This window comes from Sprattus sprattus, assembly GCF_963457725.1.
Source record: "Sprattus sprattus genome assembly, chromosome: 6".
NCBI classification, from domain to species: domain Eukaryota; kingdom Metazoa; phylum Chordata; class Actinopteri; order Clupeiformes; family Clupeidae; genus Sprattus; species Sprattus sprattus.
The window spans coordinates 30,462,245-30,482,716 of NC_137925.1; the positions used below are offsets into that span (position 1 = coordinate 30,462,245).

A 20,472-nucleotide genomic window follows, 5' to 3' on the forward strand; every position below is an offset into this window, starting at 1 on the left:
TACTGTACAACAAATGGTGTATTTGCAACCATGGCAAATACCCATTTATAAGGCTGAAATAATTGCTCTTTAAAGCCTCTATGAGATGCAAAGAGTAAAATATTTTTTTTTATTTGAAGATTTTTTTTCCCTGCTTTCAAAATATTATTTACAATATGGAAAACAGTCTCATTAAAAATATATAGCCACCAACATAAAGATAAATGAAATGCACAATTCTTTTAGCCTTATCCCTTTGTTATCATCTATTTTGGGCAAATGATTATTGTTAAGGTGCAAGGTTATTCTCAAGGACAAACATAATTCATAACTGTGGCATTACCCGCTTCCCTGAATGAGTATAAAGGAAAATTATTGCTTTAAATTCCCTCAAAGTGTCTCCGATCACAGAGCAGCCAAAGTAGCAATGTCCAGCACACATTTAAGCACCTGCCCACACACAACATTTAATGATAGCACCAGTCACATTTCCTGGAACTTAATTGGGCCAGAAAGGGAATCAATAGGTGTGGGTGCATCACAAGAACAATTGATTTGGACATGACTTCTTTTCATCCTCCAACACGGCACTGGATGGATGGATATACTCCCTGCAATGAATACACACAGTGATACTAGAGAAACCTTGATGACGTGATAAGGGATTGACACCTACAGCATAACGTTATAAATCCCTGTGCAAACAATCCCCCTATATATATTTCAATACATCCTGATATCAACACATCGTGATATACAAAATATCACCCCCATCAGTTTTTTCATTTAGTACCTGTCACTAGGAAGACCCATTTCTTGATTGCTGCGTGTCAGTCATAAACAAGTGGTATATCCCCCAGTCAGAACCAGACACTTTCCCATTTCTATCCAATGGCATTTCATTTGTTTGAATAGTCAGCTTATAATGATGTTTTGAAAATGTGGTCACCCCAAGAACCCATACGCTGACCTGCCCTGGTCTTACGGGCCATTACACATCGCATTTCACAATAAACATCTGTGCTAGACCTAAACTCTGGTTGGTCACATCAGTGTCCCTGGTTCCCTCTGAAAGTGCTGTTGCTGCACTTAGACATGCACAGCAGTTAGGCAATTAGAGTCAGGTATGACTGGGATTAAACAAAGAACATCGAAATACAGCTAAAACAAATGGTAAATAATGTTGTATCTCCTACAGGGATCCATTTGAGGCAAAGAGCCCTTGAATTCATTGTGACAATAAAAAGACTGCAGTCTATGGCGTTGCTATCTCTACCTTTAGCATAATCATCATTGTTATGAGCTGCAATTTGGAGGTTTTAATTGGAAGGCTACAGTCTGCCTAAGTGAAGCCCTTTAAGACAATGTATATGGTTAATGGCGCAACATATCACTTGACTGTCATGGAGATAAGTAAAAACATATGTGCCTAAATCTGTTTGGATACTTGGAAAAACTTGGGAAAAATCTTTTTTTTCATTTTATATCAAAACAATACCTCTAAAATTAAGAAAATGTCATGAATTGCTTTGAATGTAAAATGCCTTGAGTGGAGCTTTTTCCAACCATAGTTATTGTGCAAACATTTTCCAGTGGTTTCTTTATTCCACAAAATTCAGTTTGCCAACCTCTACATTGTTAAGCGTTGAGGAAGCACGAGTACCATATTTGTATTGTCTTGATGGAGTACCAAGAACAGCAGCGGGATTAAATCAATAACTTCAATCTAGGGGAGGATATGTTCAGTGTGCTGTTGACGGATAAACTTTGGTCGGAGGTCAGGCAGCCTGCTCCCGTTTGAGGCGCAAAAGAAAGTTCCGTTTCTCCTCGAGGAGTTGCTGGATACGCTTGTTCCTTGTTCGCTCTCTCAGGAACACACGGCCGCGTTGGGAAATTACATTGTTCAGGGGGACATCATTGTCTACACCAATAATCCGGAAGGGAATATTAATGCCGTTGCCCTCACTTGTCACCTCAGGCCGTGTGGTTGGCTTGCTGGTTGAAGTTGTGGATGTAACTGGTGAAGTTGTTGATGTAATCGCTGTTGTTGTCATGGCCAAAGTTGATGTGAAAATCTCCTCTCTGTTGTGGTCTGTAGATGTCGATGGAAGGGTCAGACTCTCAGTTAAGTGTTCGGTGACTTCTATCCAGCCAGGCGTGGTCAAATCCATGCCATCATCTTCACTGGCAGGGTTTGTGAATGTGGAGTCATCAACTGGAACTGAAGTGCTGGTTATCAAAGAGTCGTCCATTAGGTGTGTTGGACTTTTAGTTGGGGTATATTCAAGCCAAGTGGTGGTCGTCACAAGACGTGACAGGATGGTGCTATTCTCTGCCATGCCATCATTGGCTGAGATGACATGAGGAGCTCTTGGATCAGTGGGGAGGTTGCTGAGGTGGGTGAAAGGGCTACTGGGAGTTGTGGCATGTTTACTGGGATCATCTGTAATGGTAAAAGTGGTGGACTTCTGACTAGTGCTAAAAGGGGTTGCACTGTAACTCTGGGTGGTATGGCTGGAATTGAGGGTTACACTGGTGGCGTTTGTATGCTTGGCAGAATGGCTGGAACGTGTGGTTAACTTAGACTGATCAGAAGTTGTGCTTTTGGCTGCACAAGACTTGCAGCACAAGCGCTGGTACCCAGGCAGATCACAGTACTGGCGAAGTACCTCCATACGGCAGAACACTGACCTGTCTTTCTGACAATGGTGCCCTGCAAAATAAGGAAAGAGAGAGGTGAGACTGAGACACAGGCTTGAGCTCACAAAGTGCATGTACATGCAATCAAGAAATACCTGTTCAGCACGACTGCTTATGTTCAATATCAATAAAACCCTGTTTAGTATTATGTGGCAGTATCAAGTAGTTATGAATGTGTATGTGTGGCACAGCAGAAGAATGCAGGGGTCAGTCTGAAAGAAAGGCAAGCAGTTGTTTGATGCAGCAGAAAGCAACTGGCATGAAAGATTGGCTGCATTCAGCATCAAGGGACCGCCTCTAGTAATGGATCCCTACATTGACATGGGGTCTAACATCTTATCATATACCAGTAGCCCAATCAGAATGGATTGGATTTGAATGTTTAATAGAAATTCAAAGAAACTAAACTAGTATAATTTCTTGATGGGAGAAAACCTAGAAACATTTTAATTGGGTATTGTTCTTAAAACACAGTGTGAACCTGCATTCTGGCAATGTTATATTTACCTACAAACCTTTTATAGTTTTTGAAGCACTGTATCTTAGCTGCACTATGATTACAATTCAACTGTGCTAAGCAGACAATGTAACTTTGTTTATTTGTTTATTTGATGTAGGCTTTTGGAGCCTTTATTGACAGGACTGTGAAGAGTAAACAGGTAGTAGTGGGAGACAGAGATGGGGAGTGGGCTCGAGAAATGACCTCAGGCTGGACATGAACCTGGGTCCTTGTGTGGTATGGGACGCCAATAATTCCGCTGGGCAACGGTTCCCCCCTGTATTTGCAATTTTTGGAAGCTCTCCACACTAGCACATGTAAATTGGGCAGTACTTTGTGAGTGTCAGTTTAGTGAGTGTCTGTTAACTTCGGAACATGTAGGCCTAAAAGCACACTTCATTGGATCAGAGAACATGTAAAAGGCAAACGAAACATATAGATTGTATATTTCTAACTTGATGTGTCTTGATCATGGCACACTTGCTACAAATTTGTGACAATTCTGGTATGTTTTATTTAAGATTTGTGTAGACTGCTGAATTACTCTTCCTCTCTCTTCCCTCTTCTACTAGTCACATTCATGAACAATTCAGAGGAGAAAATAAAATATAAGTTCTTCTTTGACGCATTTGTTTTATTTCTACAACTTTTGCAGTTGATTATGACAGAAACTGAAACAATGGACTCCCCCAGTAATATATATTTATGTTTATATATATATATATATATATTTATATATAGACTTCTTAATAAAAATAAATCAACTGTATCGAAAGGTACAAGTTCACAGTCACTTTGGTAAAACACTTCATTACTTTGAAATCAATCCAACTGCAAAGAATGAGTATACATAAATAAATAATTAAATAAATAAATAGGTCGTTAAATAAATAAAATACAGGTTTCCCATGATGATGTAAAAACTGTTATGGCACGTTTAAGTGTCATATATTAAACATTTACAAAACATTAATAAAGTTTCCCTGATAAATCAAAGTGCATATAGACGCAGTGCACGTAAGACCATCTGAATGTTTCCCAAACATTTGCCCCAAACGTTTTATCCCCACATCAGGTGGCCAGGCGCAGCGGGCCAGTGAAGCCACAGAAACAGGTACCCATAGTAGATAATATTATCATTTTTTCAGAAGTAAGGAATTAACAGTCATGAACGTTATTAAATACAGTCAACACCAATGGTATATACAGTATCACACTGCAAGATCTGGCTTTATCCTCCTTTTGAGTTTTCTCCCAATCATCTCCAGCACATGACTTCTGATAGCTCGCTACATAATCACAGCAGAAATGTGTTCACAAAACAATGACAAATCTGAAGTGTTAAGGAGATGCCTTGTGTCCATTTTAAACTCTTTCTCTGACAAATGTAATACTCAAGATTTGGGCTTCAGTCCACCATTGCCTAAAATATGTATTGGCCTGTGTTGTGAAATTTGTGTTTGTTGTAAATTTGGGGGTCTGAAGCTGCCTCTTTTAGTTTGTGATAAAACACACCTGTGTGAGCGTAGCCACCGCCCTCAGAGATAAATGCCATTTACATTCAATCCAGTGTAAGGCATAGTTCTTACGCTCAATGTCAGAAAGGAAACACGTGTGCACACAATAAAAAACAATGAGGTTTATGAGGTATTTTGCCATATATCATGTTCTGGTTTTGGAGATCTGCCAGGATCTCACTTAAAATGCACGCATCCCAAACATACACATGGGTACAGGCACGCACGCACAACCACCACCTCCCAACATAACAAATAGACGTATCACACGTATATGCAAACAAACCACACTGCCATAAAAGACCATGCACGCAAACACACACACACTCATATGTAAACACGCAACACACTCACTCATATGTAAACACACAAACACACACACTCATATGTAAACACGCAAACACACACACTCACTCATATGTAAACATGCAAACACAAACACTCATATGTAAACACACAAACACACACACTCATATGTAAACACGCTAACACACAAACCCACACACTCATATGTAAACACGCAAACACACACACTCATATGTAAACACGCTAACACACAAACCCACACACTCATATGTAAACACGCAAACACACACGCTCATATGTAAACACACAAACACACACAATCATATCTAAACACGCAAGCACACACACACACACTCATATGTAAACACGCAAACACACACACTCATATGTAAACACGCAAAATGATAAACACTGACTCAACCCAGATGCAGGCACATTCACATACACACATCCCAAACTCACTGTGCAATGGATACGTATGTGCATGGCAGAAACTCAAAGTGAGACGTCCTCCTATTCTTTTTTGACACCAAAACAACACTGAGGCAACTGGCTGAACATGTCCTGCATAATAGAAGTCCACTTTCAACCCCGAAACACTTTTCACCTTTTTCATAATTCAATATTTTCTTCTGTATTCATGTAAAACATAACAGTCAAGGATCGGAGCGATCAGTAGCAGTCCAAAGGGTTAGGCAAATAAGCTACAGCTTATTCAGGGTAAAATTAATTATTAGTTATATTATTGTTCATATAGACTCATATAGATTTATATTCATATATAAGTACAAATATATTTATGTATATATTATCTTTATATATATATGTTTATAATTTGCAAGCACAAATAAGCTGCAATTCGGTATTTAACAGTCGAGAGAGGATGGAGGATGAAGTGGAATGGTGATAGATCTTGTGTGGAAAAACCTCGACCCTGTTTTAATATGAAACATGTTAATCACCTCATCTTCACCACCATTGGCCAGCCACACAGGATGGCATTTAAACAGTGCTCCCTATTTAAGAGCTGAACAACGTCTTGCATGTGCCTGTGTGTTTCAATAGTCTGTTATGTGGTGAAATGAGCACTTAGCAAAGATCATCCTCATTGTGACGAGTTCACATTCACAATAAAGCTTTCCTCATTCTTTTTTGTTTGGTTTTGTTTTTCTTTTTTCCAGACCACCCTTCCCTTAAGATGATGGCAACATGTAAAAATGGGTGCCATCAAAGGAGTGTAAACCCAAGCCAAGCCAACCCAACAGCTTGTGGTGGGCGCCCAATCACAATGTTTCCTTCTCTCCCATACTTAAAACCAACTCACTCACCACCTGTTCTCGCTACCAATCAAACTGCAGTACACTTTTATGAAACACCTTTTTTCCTTGACGTTTGACTTTTTTTGTTTTCCCCCGACTGGTCAGTGTTTCACAAGACAGCTCCACAGAGGAGATCAAGATAGCAGAGAGACAGTGATAGAAGGAAAGAGGGGGAAATAGCACAGGAGTCTGCCAGCCTTCAGCCCCTGCTGTCGGACAAAAACCTCCTTGCGAGAGGAGGGACCACACCACAGAAGCTCGCCGGTCAGGGCAGTTTGCCCTGCATAGAGAGGCAGAGGGACAGGGGCAGGGTCCAGCTGAGCGAGGGCATGCAGCGCAAGGCCAGTGCCAAGCTCGGGAGGGACTTTTTACTTGGGGAAATCTTTGGGGTGAAGTCGCGCGAGTTAGGCTTCGACAGCCACTGGATCAAGAAGTTACCTGGAGAAGAACAAAGGAAGAGAAAGGGGTATCCAAATGTCATGTTACCTCAATTTAACAACAGAAAATAGTTCTCTCCCCCCTTCAGACATTTCCTTCATTATATTTCAGTTCAGTTTCCTAAATATATGATACTGCTGCAGTGCATGCCTCCCACATACAGTGGGGAAAATAAGTATTTGAACCCCTGGCAATTTCACAAGTTTGGCCACTTACAAAGAAATGTGTGATCTATAATTGTAATTGAACGAGGGGATATCTTGCATGGAGCCCCAGACCTAGAGTGATTAACATTTGTTTGGTGTTGCTTCCATTTACGAATAATCGCACCAATAGTTGTTTGCTTCTCACCAAGCTGCTTGCCAATGGTTTTGTAGCCCATTCCAGCCTTGTACAGGTCTACAATCTTATCCCTTGGACATCTCTTTGGTCTTGCCCATGGTGGTGAGGTTATAGGTGTGAAGTATGATTCCTTGGACAGGTTTCTTTTGTAAACATCACCAGTTGAGATCAGGTGTACCTTGTTAGACCTAATAAGGACTAATCTGTGTGCTTCTTGGGCACATAACTGGTCATTGTGAGCCAGCATTCTTGCTGTTTGCTTGGGGGTTCAAATACTTATTTTTTGCATCAAATGCAAATAAAGTCATAAATGTTATAAAATGCAGTTTTCAGATTTTTTTTTGTTGATCACTGTTTCTCACTGTTAAAATACACCTACCAATACAATTCTAGATCACACATTTCTTTGCAAGTGGCCAAACTTGCAAAATCGGTAGGGGTTCAAATACTTATTTTCCCCACTGTAAGTGCTGAGAGTATGCTCTCACTAAACAGTACACATTCTTACTCCAGTTACTCCAACACATTTACACCCATGGTCTCTGTGGTGCCCTACATGTGGTGCTCTTCACTATTGGCTAAAACCCTGAAGTCTGAGGAGAAACTTGATTTCCTGTTTCTGTTTCTGAGGCTGGACAGACACAGGCCATGAATGTCCACAGAGGCAGTCCTTTGTGTTCTGTGAGCTCTAAGCCAGAGGCCAGTCTTGTGGATATCACCCAAACACAAAGGGAAGGGACACTCACTCTGACAGGGAGACATCAAGCACTTCTGCAGGGTGGCCGGCTTCCCGTCCTCAAGACATGATGCATCGTTGTCACCACGGTTACGACACTGCACCTGCCGCTCTTGACTCCCACTGCCGCATGTGACAGAGCACTGTGAACACACACACACACACACACACACACACACACACACACACACACACACACACACACACACACACACACACACACACACACACACACACAGTGAAAAGGTAGAACCATATTTCAAGAAAAAAACAGTGATTGGACAGCATGGCTTCTTGCATTTACGTTATGAAGAAATTAAGCCAAAATTGGTCTGCCATTTTGGCAAAACTAGAGCCAGATTCTGCACAGTAAGTGCTTTTTGCAGCCAGAGCATGTGCAGTAAACAGAAAATTGGCCAGATGTGCCGACTATATTTTGTTTAATCTCCGCATTTTTAGTTCCATCCAGTGACTTCACTTTTAACTGGGCGGACGCTGTTCATGTTTGGTACAGTCATTTGTACGTACCAATTAATGATGCTGGACTGAAGTTGAACCCTAAAATGGAGGCTATCTGTATATGGGCCATTCTACCGAATTGGTGCAAAGTCACGTCGGAAATATTTTGAATTTTTTTATGTTTTATTCCCAAAACTTTGTCCGTATGTATATTGTACCATGTCTAAAGTACACATATCTAGTAAAAGAACAGTCAATTTTTATATTGTATTTTCAGAATGTGTTGGAATGTTTTTTCTCTACCGAAACATCACATTTACTATAGTAAAAAGGTATTATTATTGACCTCTTCAGATTGTGTTTCCTTCCCTTCTTTGAAGAGTATTTTTACAAATATTTCTTGAAGGTTTGCACAATGAAATCCATAAAAATGAAAGTTTTACCAAATTTTCAAGTTCAATTTATACAATTTATCTGTTTCGGTAGTGACTGCACTGTTTCGGTAGTGACTGCACTGTTGGATGGATGATCATTTCTCTCCCAAAATCTTCCAAAAGGTGCTCTGGGCCGCCCTTTAGTGCACACAACACATTTATTTAAAAATTATGGGTTTGGACTACTTACCATTTCATTTTGTCACTACCAAAATCATCTGGTCACTACCATATGTTTCGGTAGTGACTGTTTCGGTAGTGACAATTCTAGCTAACTTTAAGCATAAATAAAGAATTCTAGCAAGCACACGGCTTGCAAACTAATCTTTGAAGAGGTGTTCACACATACAAACATAAGATTTTGCATGAAACCCCAAAAGGTTTACTTAATTGAAGAAAACATGGGTTTCGGTAGTGACAAACATTTATATAAAAACTACGGGATTTAGCTACTTACCATTCAACCATGAGGGACAGGGATGAACTAAAACTCTTGTGTTTCGGTATTGACATGAAAACTAGGGACATGATTTTTTGAGTATAGTTAATTGATTTAAAAATTAAACCCTCAATAAATTGAAAAAAATTGAAAAAAATTAAAAAGTGTTATTTAAAGGCATTGAAATTTAGATGTCAGGGTTGGGGACAGCTACTTCCCAATAGAAAGTACCCTATAAATGATGATTTTGTATATATTAAGCTTATCACTATCTCATTTAATGCATTGGGTTTATATAGACCATAACATTTTCTTAGTAAATATCTATGCCTAAATACCTAATTGTTTAGTAAATAGTTTTTATTGTTGAGGGACTGCATATTACACGAATTCGGTAGAATGGCCCATATACGCACGCACGCACGCACGCACGCACGCACGCACGCACGCACGCACACACACACACACACACACACCTCAGACCAGGGCCCAATTTTCCAATGTGGGCAAGGGTGTCTGTTGCAGGGCTGGCGAGAATCAGGCCGGTTGTCATTGCAGTATTTGTTGCGGATCTTGAGCTTGGTGCCATCCTCCAGGAGTTTGTTGCAGGAGACAGCGCGTGTCTTGTAGCCCAGCTTCCCACATGTCTCACTGCACGGCTCCCAGGGTCTGACATCCCAACTACAGGAGGAGATTAGAGATCAGAGTCTAGATGAGAAACACTCACACTGGTCAAGCACACAGAATAAGGTGAGATCAACTTAACAACTTCACCAAGACTAAGGGTTTCATCTGAGAATTAATGTTTTGGTGGAAACATTCAATGTGGATCTCCACTTTATATCATCTGGCTGTCAACAGACTGTCAACTGACTACAACCTGACCCTAACCTCACTACAACCTGACCCTAACCTTACTACAACCTGACCCTAACCTTACTAAACCTGACCCTTACCTTTCTAAACCCGACCCTAACCTTACTAAACCTGACCCTAACCTTACTACAACCTGACCCTAACCTTACTACAACCTGACCCTAACCTTTCTAAACCTGACCCTAACCTTACTACATCCTAGGCCTATCTGTAAACTACACTGTCAAGAGAACATGAACAGAAAAGTAATGGACAGATTCAATAAAGAAGACTTAAGTCATATATTGTTTCTAACTATGAAGCCTAACAGGCTTAGTTTCAGTCAAGACTATTATTTTAAAGAGATACAGTCATTTCCTGGTTATTTACCACAGTTTATACATTATTTTGTCAAATTTCAAAGTTCAATCAATCAACCAATCAGCCTTCCTTTCACCTCCAACCCGTAACACACACACACACACACACACACACACACACACACACACACACACACACACACACACACACACACACACACACACACACACACACACACAGCTTACATGGGTAGTGGGCACTCCTTCATGTTGCAGTATATACTCTCTGTAGGCGATTTCTTGATGTGTGCACAGTGGCGGTTTTCCACTTTCTCTAGGTCTGTGGTTTTCATGCAGGCATAACGTGGATGCTGCTGGCCTTTGCCGAGGAAAAGAAACACACACACACACACACACACACACACACGCACACACACACACACAAACACACACACACACACGCCAGCAGGTGTTAAATACTAAAACATAACACAGCATAAACCAAAATGAATATTTCAGCACCAGTAATATTCACACCTTGTAGTTCAGAAAGAATTAAGTTACAAGGGAACAGATGTTAAATAGTCAAAGTCAAAGTTAGGTGAGTGATCTGGAATGAGAATGACTCTAGATATGAGGTGTTATTGGGATTAATTAGAGAATGGAGGGCAGATTACAGTAGAATGTCATTGAATTTAAGATACTTATTTGGTCAAATGTGTTTCTAATGTAAGCATGTCACTCCTGGATGTGATAGCTTGTTACTCTCCGTCTTAAGACTACGTAATGAATGTGTCGTATATTCTGAATATTCTATGTATAATATGCTAAACTATAGAAGCCTGTGATAAGTCTTCATCAGAGCCAGTACACTGGAAGCTGGGCTGTTTTTATTTTATTATTTTTTTTATGTGTATGTTTGATTCCCATTTCTGTTGTCCCTTTTATTCACTTCATAATCTTGCTGCTATGTCACCTGAATTTCCCTAACGGGATGAATAGAAGTGTATCTTATCTTATCTTATCTTATCTTATCTTACACACTTATACCAAGTTCATGTCACAATTGTAAGCGCCTCTCAGGAGAGCTCTCAGTGTATTTAATGCCATGACAACTCCTGGTCATTCTTGCATTCTTGCCTTAGGAGCATCTGTAACCCTTAGCATCAGGAGTTAGGGTTACGTTTTGTGATGAGGTAAGCAACAGTTAATTATTTCAAAAAGCTTAATGAATTAATGAATGATGTAATGCAATGTTATGGGGCACAGTATGTGATGACAGTGGCAATCCCACCACACTCTTACTATTATGTGGTTCCAGTGTGTAGTTTAGATTGGTATTCATTTAGAACACTGTTTGAATAGGGAATGTCAAATGTCAAGTGGATGGAGGTTCATCAAGACAATTTCTTCTTTTAAACACCAGGTGGCGCTCTTGTTGTGCACACATGTTTGGAGAAATGGCCCAACAATAACAGATAATAATGTTTGCAATGCATACTTTCAGTTTCTAAATCTAAAGTGAACAATATCTATCCTGCTATGTCTTGTGTGGGCCAAAGGGTCTATTGCAGTGTGCCGCTTCATACCTCTTCCACATGGCTTGCTACATGATGACCATCCTTCCAGTACCCACTTGTATGTGGCAATATCATCCAGAGGGAGGATGTTGTCGTTGGCTGAGGGAGACTCATTTTTGATGATGAACTTGAAGGTCAGGGTGATATTTGTCTCTCCAGTGGTTAGAATCTGAGGTAGAGAGATTAATTGATTGATTAATTAAATAATTGAGTGAGAGATTTGAGATTGATTGTGAGGTTTACATATTTATGCATAGGGTTTTGTGTGCGTGTGTGTGTGTGTGTGTGTGTGTGTATGTGTGTGTGTGTGTGTCTGTGTGTGTGTGTGTGTGTGCGTGTGTGTGTGTGTGTGTGTGGAGGTCAATATATATAATACCAGAATGACTGTATCATGTCTAAGAGGGCCGGTGGTCTGAAGGGTCTCTTTGTCTTTGTCCTTCTCATACTCCCATTCCACACCCTTCTCAATCACAGAGGTGAATTCTGGGAACTTTCTGTCTGCATTCAGGAAAAACTGGCCGTTCGCCCTGTTCTTCACCACTACAGAGAAACAACAATTATAGATATAAACTGTTCGATTGAACTTATTTATAAACAACAACAAAAGATATAAACTGCTCCACTGAACTAATTTATAAAAAACAACAATAGATATAAACTGTTCCATTGAACTCATTTATAAACAGGTTAAACAGTAAGGCATACAAATCATCTAGAGCAGGGGTTTTCAACCGGTGGTCCGCGGCGGTATTGCAGGGGGTCCGCGATTAAAAAATAAATAAAAAATTGCTTTGATATTTCAACACATTTCCAGATTACTCTTGAAAATGTCTCAAATAAGAAAAATATGTCTAAAATAATATAAAGGTGATTCACGCTGACAGAATGTAGCCTTGCACCTATCCAGTCTATGGTAGCCTAAGTTCTGGATAAGTTGCCAGACCGAATTTCCAGAGCTTGCTGCAAAAGCAATGAGGTGTATTTTGCAAACTTTCAAACTACCTGTGTGAGAGCGTTTTTTTTTTAAGAATAAGTACAGGGCAAGAGAATGATATGAGACTGTCGCTGTCTACCATTTCGCCACGAATAGACAGGCTGTGTGGACTTCACCATGCCCAGATATTACACTGACACGTCTCCCCTCTCCCCAAACATGCACGAATGAACGCGCACACGCGAGCGCGCAGGCACATCAGGGGGCCGCGGATTCCTTTCTAGTAAGAATGGTGGTCCCTGAGACAAAACCAGTTGAAAACCCCTGATCTAGAGAATGAAATAAATGAACTAGCAGTATAAACACACACATTGGCAGCAGATAAACCCTAATTATATACAGTTGGCTACGCTCTGAAATGTGTTTTGTGTTTCCCATCCAGGATTTAGGCCTTCCTTGTCTTGTTAGGTCATCATGCAGTAAGAGCATAAAAACGACCCAACCAGTGGATACCTTCCATCAGTGGGACCCACATTAGACAAGAGCTCCTACCTAAGGAATGTGGGTCTCCCTTGGGGATCTGGACGAGGAGGTGTCTGGCCCCACGAGGGATTTCAAGTACTCTCAGATAACCTGCAACCAGAATGAAAACAGAACCAGAGGACGTGTTTTAGTCCTCAGTGATATCCCATGAAATCCACTATTGATCTTAAACAAATATACATTCTACCCATTCTATAATAAATATTGGAGGAGTTTCTCCTAAATCCCATCTTAAAATGCAAAGCTTCTTTTTTTTGATCTGAGGTTAGGGGATGCTGAAGGTGTGTTCAGGTCAGAGGTTATCCAAAGGTTCATTCCTCAGGGTCCTGTAACACTGTATCCAGCATGCCAACCATATGTGCTGCCAATCTGGCACACACATCATTAGGCACCCATGATCACCTAAGGCTCATCAACAAAAGGTTGAGAGGAGAACAGTATGGTTAGGAGGGCTGTCACAGAAAGCAAAAAGGGCCTCTGGTGCTGTCACACAGTTCCAGCCCGGATTTTTGGGTTTGATTTACTCCTTGAACCACTAGATGGCGATGCCTTGCTTAAAATGACTGCTTAACCGTTGCCTAGTCTCGGCCTCAGACAGCCTGCCTACAAAGTAGCACAAACCATCTGGTGCATATTGGTCACAAATCTGGCAATGTAGTGGGAATGGGCCAGTTCCACTGGATGCCTGCAATGTTTATCACATGAGTGTGTATGCATGCCCAGACAACACACACCAAACAACTAACAACACACTTTTGTTTTCAAAGCCTGCATTTAGCAAGTTGTTCTGCAATAGTAATAAGCACGCTTGATCAAGATAATCAAAAACAGTTTGAGAGTATAAAATATGATTTCAGCTTCAACATGGTATAAAAACATTGGTTTGTGACACAAAGTCTGACCTGGAAAAGACCAACAACTAACCATGGTGTCCTTTTAAACTCTTTTAACTAACCATGGTGACCTTATAAACTCATGAGCTCTGCTTGTGTGCTGGGGACCTCTCCCTCTCTACATCTGCATTGACGCGGTTATGACAGTTCCACTGGTTGTGCTCTGTGCTGTGTTTGTCTTGGCGGACACTTCAAAAGCATGTCATGACGATGATACATAACAGAGACAGGCTCGTGGAGACAAACATACACTCTGTTCCAGTACGGTAACAAAGTTCTGGCTCACCAAATACATAGCACATACACTCTCAGTCTGTCAATGACACCGTTTACAAGGACTGTAGCTCAAACTAACATGTCAACTTAAACTCAATGAATGATGAGTGCCATTGTCATTCATCAGCACAACTCATCTAAATGCATTTCCACCAGATCACACACAAGCAAACCCACCCCATTAACTAGTAATGATTTTGACCATATGAATATATCTTTCAAACATGTATATAATTATAACACATCAGTTATTATGAATTATAATTACTATTGGGGGCCTGAATGTACATGACATTAGCGCATATGTACATTGAAAAAGTCGTAAAGACAGCACTATCTCATCGCAGCATGAAATGTTTATCTGTGCAACTTGAGATTAATACTGTACATGTATGTATTCATGTACAGATATGTTATGGATTAAGCATGCATCATTTATTTAGTGTTTGGGGTTAAGCACAGGGATTCGCATGCATGTATGCACTGCATACTCTCTGTGTGTGTGTGTGTGTGTGTATAGGTTTAGGAGATATGTACCTGGTTTTTTGGGGTAGTGTGTGATGTTGCCCCTTCTGGTATGGCAGGTGGAGCTGTCACCCCCACAGACACCACAGTAGTCCTCTTGTTGCATGGAGCCAACCACTCCATCACAGCCCACTTTCTACACACACACACACACACACACACACACACACACACACACACACACACACACACACACACACACACACACACACACACACACACACACACACACACACACACACACACACACACACACACACACACACACACACACACACACACAATTAGCATTTTTAGCATTTCATTCCAACCCTGACATAAGAGCTACAGTATTTTGGCATTCAGCCCATCGCTGGCTAAATCCAAGATGTTACCCCCCCCTGCCTGTCTGCACATGTCACACTGCCTCCTCAGCTCAGCTCGTGGCTATCAGTTTGGCTCTCGAGCCCCTGACCCTCTGCCCTGTTTGGGATTCTACACAATCACTGCTTGTCACACAGAGGGAAGGGGGGAGGGAAGCAAGCGAGACAGGGAGAAGGAGACAGAGAGAGGGAGGGAGAGGGAGAGGGAGAGAGAGGGAGACAGAGAGAGGGAGGGAGGGGGAGAGGGAGACAGAGGGAGACAGAGAGAGGGAGGGAGGGGGAGAGGGTGTTACTGTTCTGATGGTGTGCGTGCTAAAGAAGACAGGTCGAGTCTTTGAGTCCTTAAATCAAAATAAAAAGACAGAGATGCAGTGAAACTAAATGTGTTTTGCTCCAGCGCAACAGGACGCCAGCAGCGCAAGGCCAGCTAATGGGGCATCACTCCGGGAGTCCTTCTGCCCTGACTGCGGCGCACACTTACAGGAAAAATAGAGTTTGCCAGCAGAAAACACACACACACAAGTCACAGACACTTATACAAGCATGCACATGTATGCACACAAATGCAGTTATTGTGGGTGCAAGAATATATTAATACATACTAGGTATATGTTGACAGACTTTACACACAAAACTATGCGAATTCACTACACAAGTGCACTTCGTGCAAAACAAAGTCACCCAATTTTTTGTAATTCTTGTGTAAACTACTTCGATGTACTGATATGTAGCAATTGATGGTTAAAGTCCGTTCAGTCGAGCTGTTCTGACTGCTTTATTTAAGAGCACATTCTACAGTAGACTGCTTGAGTGCAACACACTAACCTCACAGCTGCCTCGCACACACACACTGTAGGGGTCTTTGTAAGAGCAGCGGGTGCCGTCCTCCACCATGGGCTTCATACTGACCACGTGCCGAGTCTCCTTGGACTGACAGTGCAACTGGCAGCGCAGCTTGGCTGAGGGTCACCGGGAGGGAGAAACACACACAAACACACACACACACACACATGAATACTGTACTCTTCAGCACACACACAAACACACACACACACATGAATACTGTACTGTTCAGCACACACACAAACACACATACACACACACATGAATACAGTACTCTTTAGCACACACACAAACACACACACACACACACACACAGACATGAATACTGTACTCTTCAGCACACACACAAACACACACACACACACACATGAATACTGTACTCTTCAGCACACACACAAACACACACACACACACACATGAATACTGTACTCTTCAGCACACACACAAACACACATACACACACACATGAATACAGTACTCTTTAGCACACACACAAACACACACACACACAGACATGAATACTGTACTGTTCAGCACACACACACACACACACACACACACACACACACATGAATACTATGCTCTTCAGCACTTCTAGGACTTGTCCATGCACAGGTGTTCATAAATGTTTTTGCATATCATATCACAGTGTAACTGATTTGAATTATATAGCGATTCACAAGGCTCACTTGTCTGGCTGCTGAGTCTGTAGGAGGGCGGGGAAGTGGGAGAGAGACTCTAGGAGCCCACATTTAAACCATTGCCATTCTCATGGGGTTAAGTGGCTAGATCTCATGACATGCTAAGCCCTAGGTATTGGTTCATATTTTTTCAGTGCACTTTTCCTTCAGTCTAGTAAGCAAGAAATCATTAACCCACACGAAATGTTTCAAGAATAAAGCTTCCCCCCTCTAGTCCTCGTGTGTGGCAGATGTGTACAGAAGGGCAAATCTGTATGCAACATGTTTCATATTTAGAGTCAACAAACGTCTAATCCATCTGAATGGATTGGACTGGATCCGATCTGTTCGCAGTGACTCATGGTGGAGCTATGCTATTACAGCCGACTCAACTGTCCATCCCAAATATGTAACCCGTGCCTGATCTCAGGACAGTTTTTCCATTCCAATTTAAAAAGGAATTTTCTATGAAGGGCTTATCCATGTTATATGTCAGGTTCAGACAGACAAGTTCAGACAGATGGAGCCTTAGTCTCACTATTAATAATCCACCTCATCCACCAGCTGTGCACCGGCCTGACAGGAATGGTGCTCTATTGGCATAAGAGAAAGGCACTGTCATAATTATGGCACAGGGTAGTGAAGAATGGTCAAATAAGTAAGATACTGTGACAATCAAGAAAGAAAACAATGATCTTGTATTTGTTTATGTAAGCAGGTAATATAGAATGTTAATTCATGAAACTGTTTCCAGGACCGTTTCATCTCTATATTGAGTTGCTTGGTCAATAATGGATGTCCTGATAGTGGTGTTAAGCAGTGGAAAGTGGTAGCAAACAGCGAAGCACTAGCAATGCTGATGAGACATCCCCAGCTGTCTTTAGCAATAGAAACAGGTCTACACCTCCTCAATGGTACACCCATACAGTCATAACAGGGTTAAGCAGGAGAGATCATTTATTTTTTTTAAAGGAAAAAAAACTTGACACTAATGGAAACCTCAGCATTATCTGACATTAGGTTAGTTTTAGGAGGCAGCAATGAAGCAGTCTGGTGAGTCAGTCTGTTTGGCCTCAAAGATGATGATCTCATCCATATCCCTGAGGACCTCTCTACTACAGCGTACCCCCAGACACTCTTGGATGATGCAATCCCTGTTTTAGGAAGTCTGTGGAAAGTGTGGGATAGAAATTGGTATTTTTGTAACAACTGAATTTCCATGTGCTTTGATTCACAACAGCTGCTGGTGGTTGACTGCGGTGGTAACGCAGAGCAAGCCTAGAGAAAGAGAGGGGTGGGGGAGGTTGAATGCAGGGAGACATGCAGCTTTGGCTGTTGTGATTACATGAGACAGATTGGCAGGCTGAGGGAAGTAGGTTATATATAAGCTCATGTGTTGCCAAACAGAAACCTCATCAGTGAAAGGGGTGAAGTTGTAATCAGAGTGCAGAGCAAGGTTAGATTTCAGAATAGGAACAGTTTGTTTCGAGAACCAGGATTAAGGTGAACTTTAGAGTTGAGTTTACATTCACAGAGAAATGTTCTTGAGTGTGAAATAAGCGCTATGAAACCTAGCCCTGGGCGATGCTTACGGTCTCTATGCTCGTAAGGCAGCCAGTGGTGCTTGGCATTCTGGTCGTCGAGGGTGTGGGCCCACGTGAGGCACTGCTTCTCCCTGAAGTCCTGGTAGGGCCCGTCACACTCCTCGCGGCTGCACAGCTCAAACTTGTACGTGGGGCCAAGGCAGGTGCGGCCACCATTGGCAGGGCTAAAGAGAGACAAGCCACTTCAAGACTAGCACTAAGCACTACGGAAACCACACTGTTTTCAGTGAACTTCAAAAACCAGTAATGATAGATGTACAGATAAGATGTACTGCATGATGGGAAAATGACATCGTTTTGAATATGTCACAAATACATGCATTATGTACCTCGTACATATAACATGTAGTGTTCCAGTGTATCAGAAACTCAAAATGAACCCACAGCATGATGACCATATGGATTGGAAATCTCACTAATCATAAGGCATTTTATTTATAAATGAATTTGCCTTAAATCCATGTTATATTTCAGCAAATACTGAAGTTATTACATAGGATAACTTCAGAATTCTCTCAAAATACAATATAGCATCATACGATGAAGTGTTTTGTAAAGATAACACACACACACACACACACACTCACTAAGGATTGTTGCAGTCGCGAGTGCGGAAACGCACCCCTCCCCCACAGGAGCGTGAGCACTGACCCCACGGACTCCAGGAGCTCCACTGACCGTCCTGCCTGATGAGGTCAGGGCTCAGCATCACACAGTGGCCTTTAAAACAGTGCTGCACAAGGACACATCAGAGAGAGGTAAAGAGTTACTGTCAGACAAACTGATAACATTGTGGGGCCCTATCTGTAAATGTAAATACAAATGTAATTGTTCATTCTCAAATGTATGCGTATAATGTATGCCTCTATCTGCGTGTGTGTGTGTGTGTGTGTGTGTGTGTGTGTGTGTGTGTGTGTGTGTGTGTGTGTGTGTGTGTGCGTGTGTGTGTGTGTGTGTACCATGCCATCGCCACACATAGTCCCATCGATGGGTGGGCCCTTCTTGGTTTTGCAGAAGAAAGGGTTGTCGGGATGACTGCACCACAGTTGTCTGCATGGGTCAAATGGTCGGTACTGAAGAGGACAAAACAAACCAGACCAGCTTACTCACTCCTTCCCAATACCGCTGCTAAATATGCCCATCACAGATCAGCTGAACAGATTTAAGATACACTTTAATATTCAGCCAATCTGCCAATGCACTTTCAACACAGTGATCAAGTAGACACTTGCGCTCATGAATACTCAAACAATTCAGCAATACATTCATTCAAACACATACATACATGTCATCACTCTAATTATCTCTAACAGAAACAGTGTTTCCAAATAGAGAAACTAACTTTCCAACAAACCCAGACATGTTCCCTCAACTTTCATGTGGAGTAAAACAGAGTGCATAGTTGAACAACAGCCACATTAGATGAACAGGACTGGACAATGTACAGGTACAAGATTACAATAAAGGAGCACAATGAATCACAGGGATACGTCTGGGCTACCTCCCAACAACCAAATCTTCACAGTATATAGATACGAACACGAAACAGAATGCCACTACATGCAAAACCAACCAAACTGAAGATACTCATCAAATAAACATCAAACATGAGGAAAACCATTTTCATCAGTGGCTGACAGGATGAGCAAGGAGGGCACATAAACGCGAAGGTTCAAAGTTCAATGGTGCCTTTCTTGACACTTGTGACACTGAAGTGCTGGGACTGTGGGGCACAGGGGGTCTTAACTTTGGTATTCTTGTGATGTCATATCAACAGACTATGGTTGACACAGCGATGAGCTTATAAATGGAGCGACTCTCAATGTAAATGTATAGAGAGAGCATATTATCATATAAAAACAAGCTGGAGCCAATTAATAGTACCGGTA

The 20,472-nt window shown here is 41.6% G+C and overlaps 1 protein-coding gene across 1 annotated transcript in view; it reads right to left on the reverse strand.

Annotated features, from left to right (window-relative positions):
- Nucleotides 1-1,503: 1,503 nt before the first annotated feature.
- Nucleotides 1,504-20,472, reverse strand: part of LOC308367432 (A disintegrin and metalloproteinase with thrombospondin motifs 2-like) — a 167,871-nt gene continuing 148,902 nt past the window's right edge. The window contains exons 11-23 of the mRNA XM_080841340.1: nt 19,543-19,656; nt 19,171-19,316; nt 18,572-18,747; nt 16,282-16,415; nt 15,107-15,230; nt 13,410-13,490; nt 12,300-12,463; nt 11,933-12,092; nt 10,590-10,722; nt 9,645-9,849; nt 7,847-7,979; nt 6,693-6,758; nt 1,504-2,692 (exon numbers count right to left, since the gene is read on the reverse strand). Coding sequence (XP_080697466.1) covers nt 1,758-2,692; nt 6,693-6,758; nt 7,847-7,979; nt 9,645-9,849; nt 10,590-10,722; nt 11,933-12,092; nt 12,300-12,463; nt 13,410-13,490; nt 15,107-15,230; nt 16,282-16,415; nt 18,572-18,747; nt 19,171-19,316; nt 19,543-19,656 — 2,571 coding nt within the window. The 3' untranslated portion in view covers nt 1,504-1,757. The remainder of the gene's footprint in view (nt 2,693-6,692; nt 6,759-7,846; nt 7,980-9,644; nt 9,850-10,589; nt 10,723-11,932; nt 12,093-12,299; nt 12,464-13,409; nt 13,491-15,106; nt 15,231-16,281; nt 16,416-18,571; nt 18,748-19,170; nt 19,317-19,542; nt 19,657-20,472) is intronic.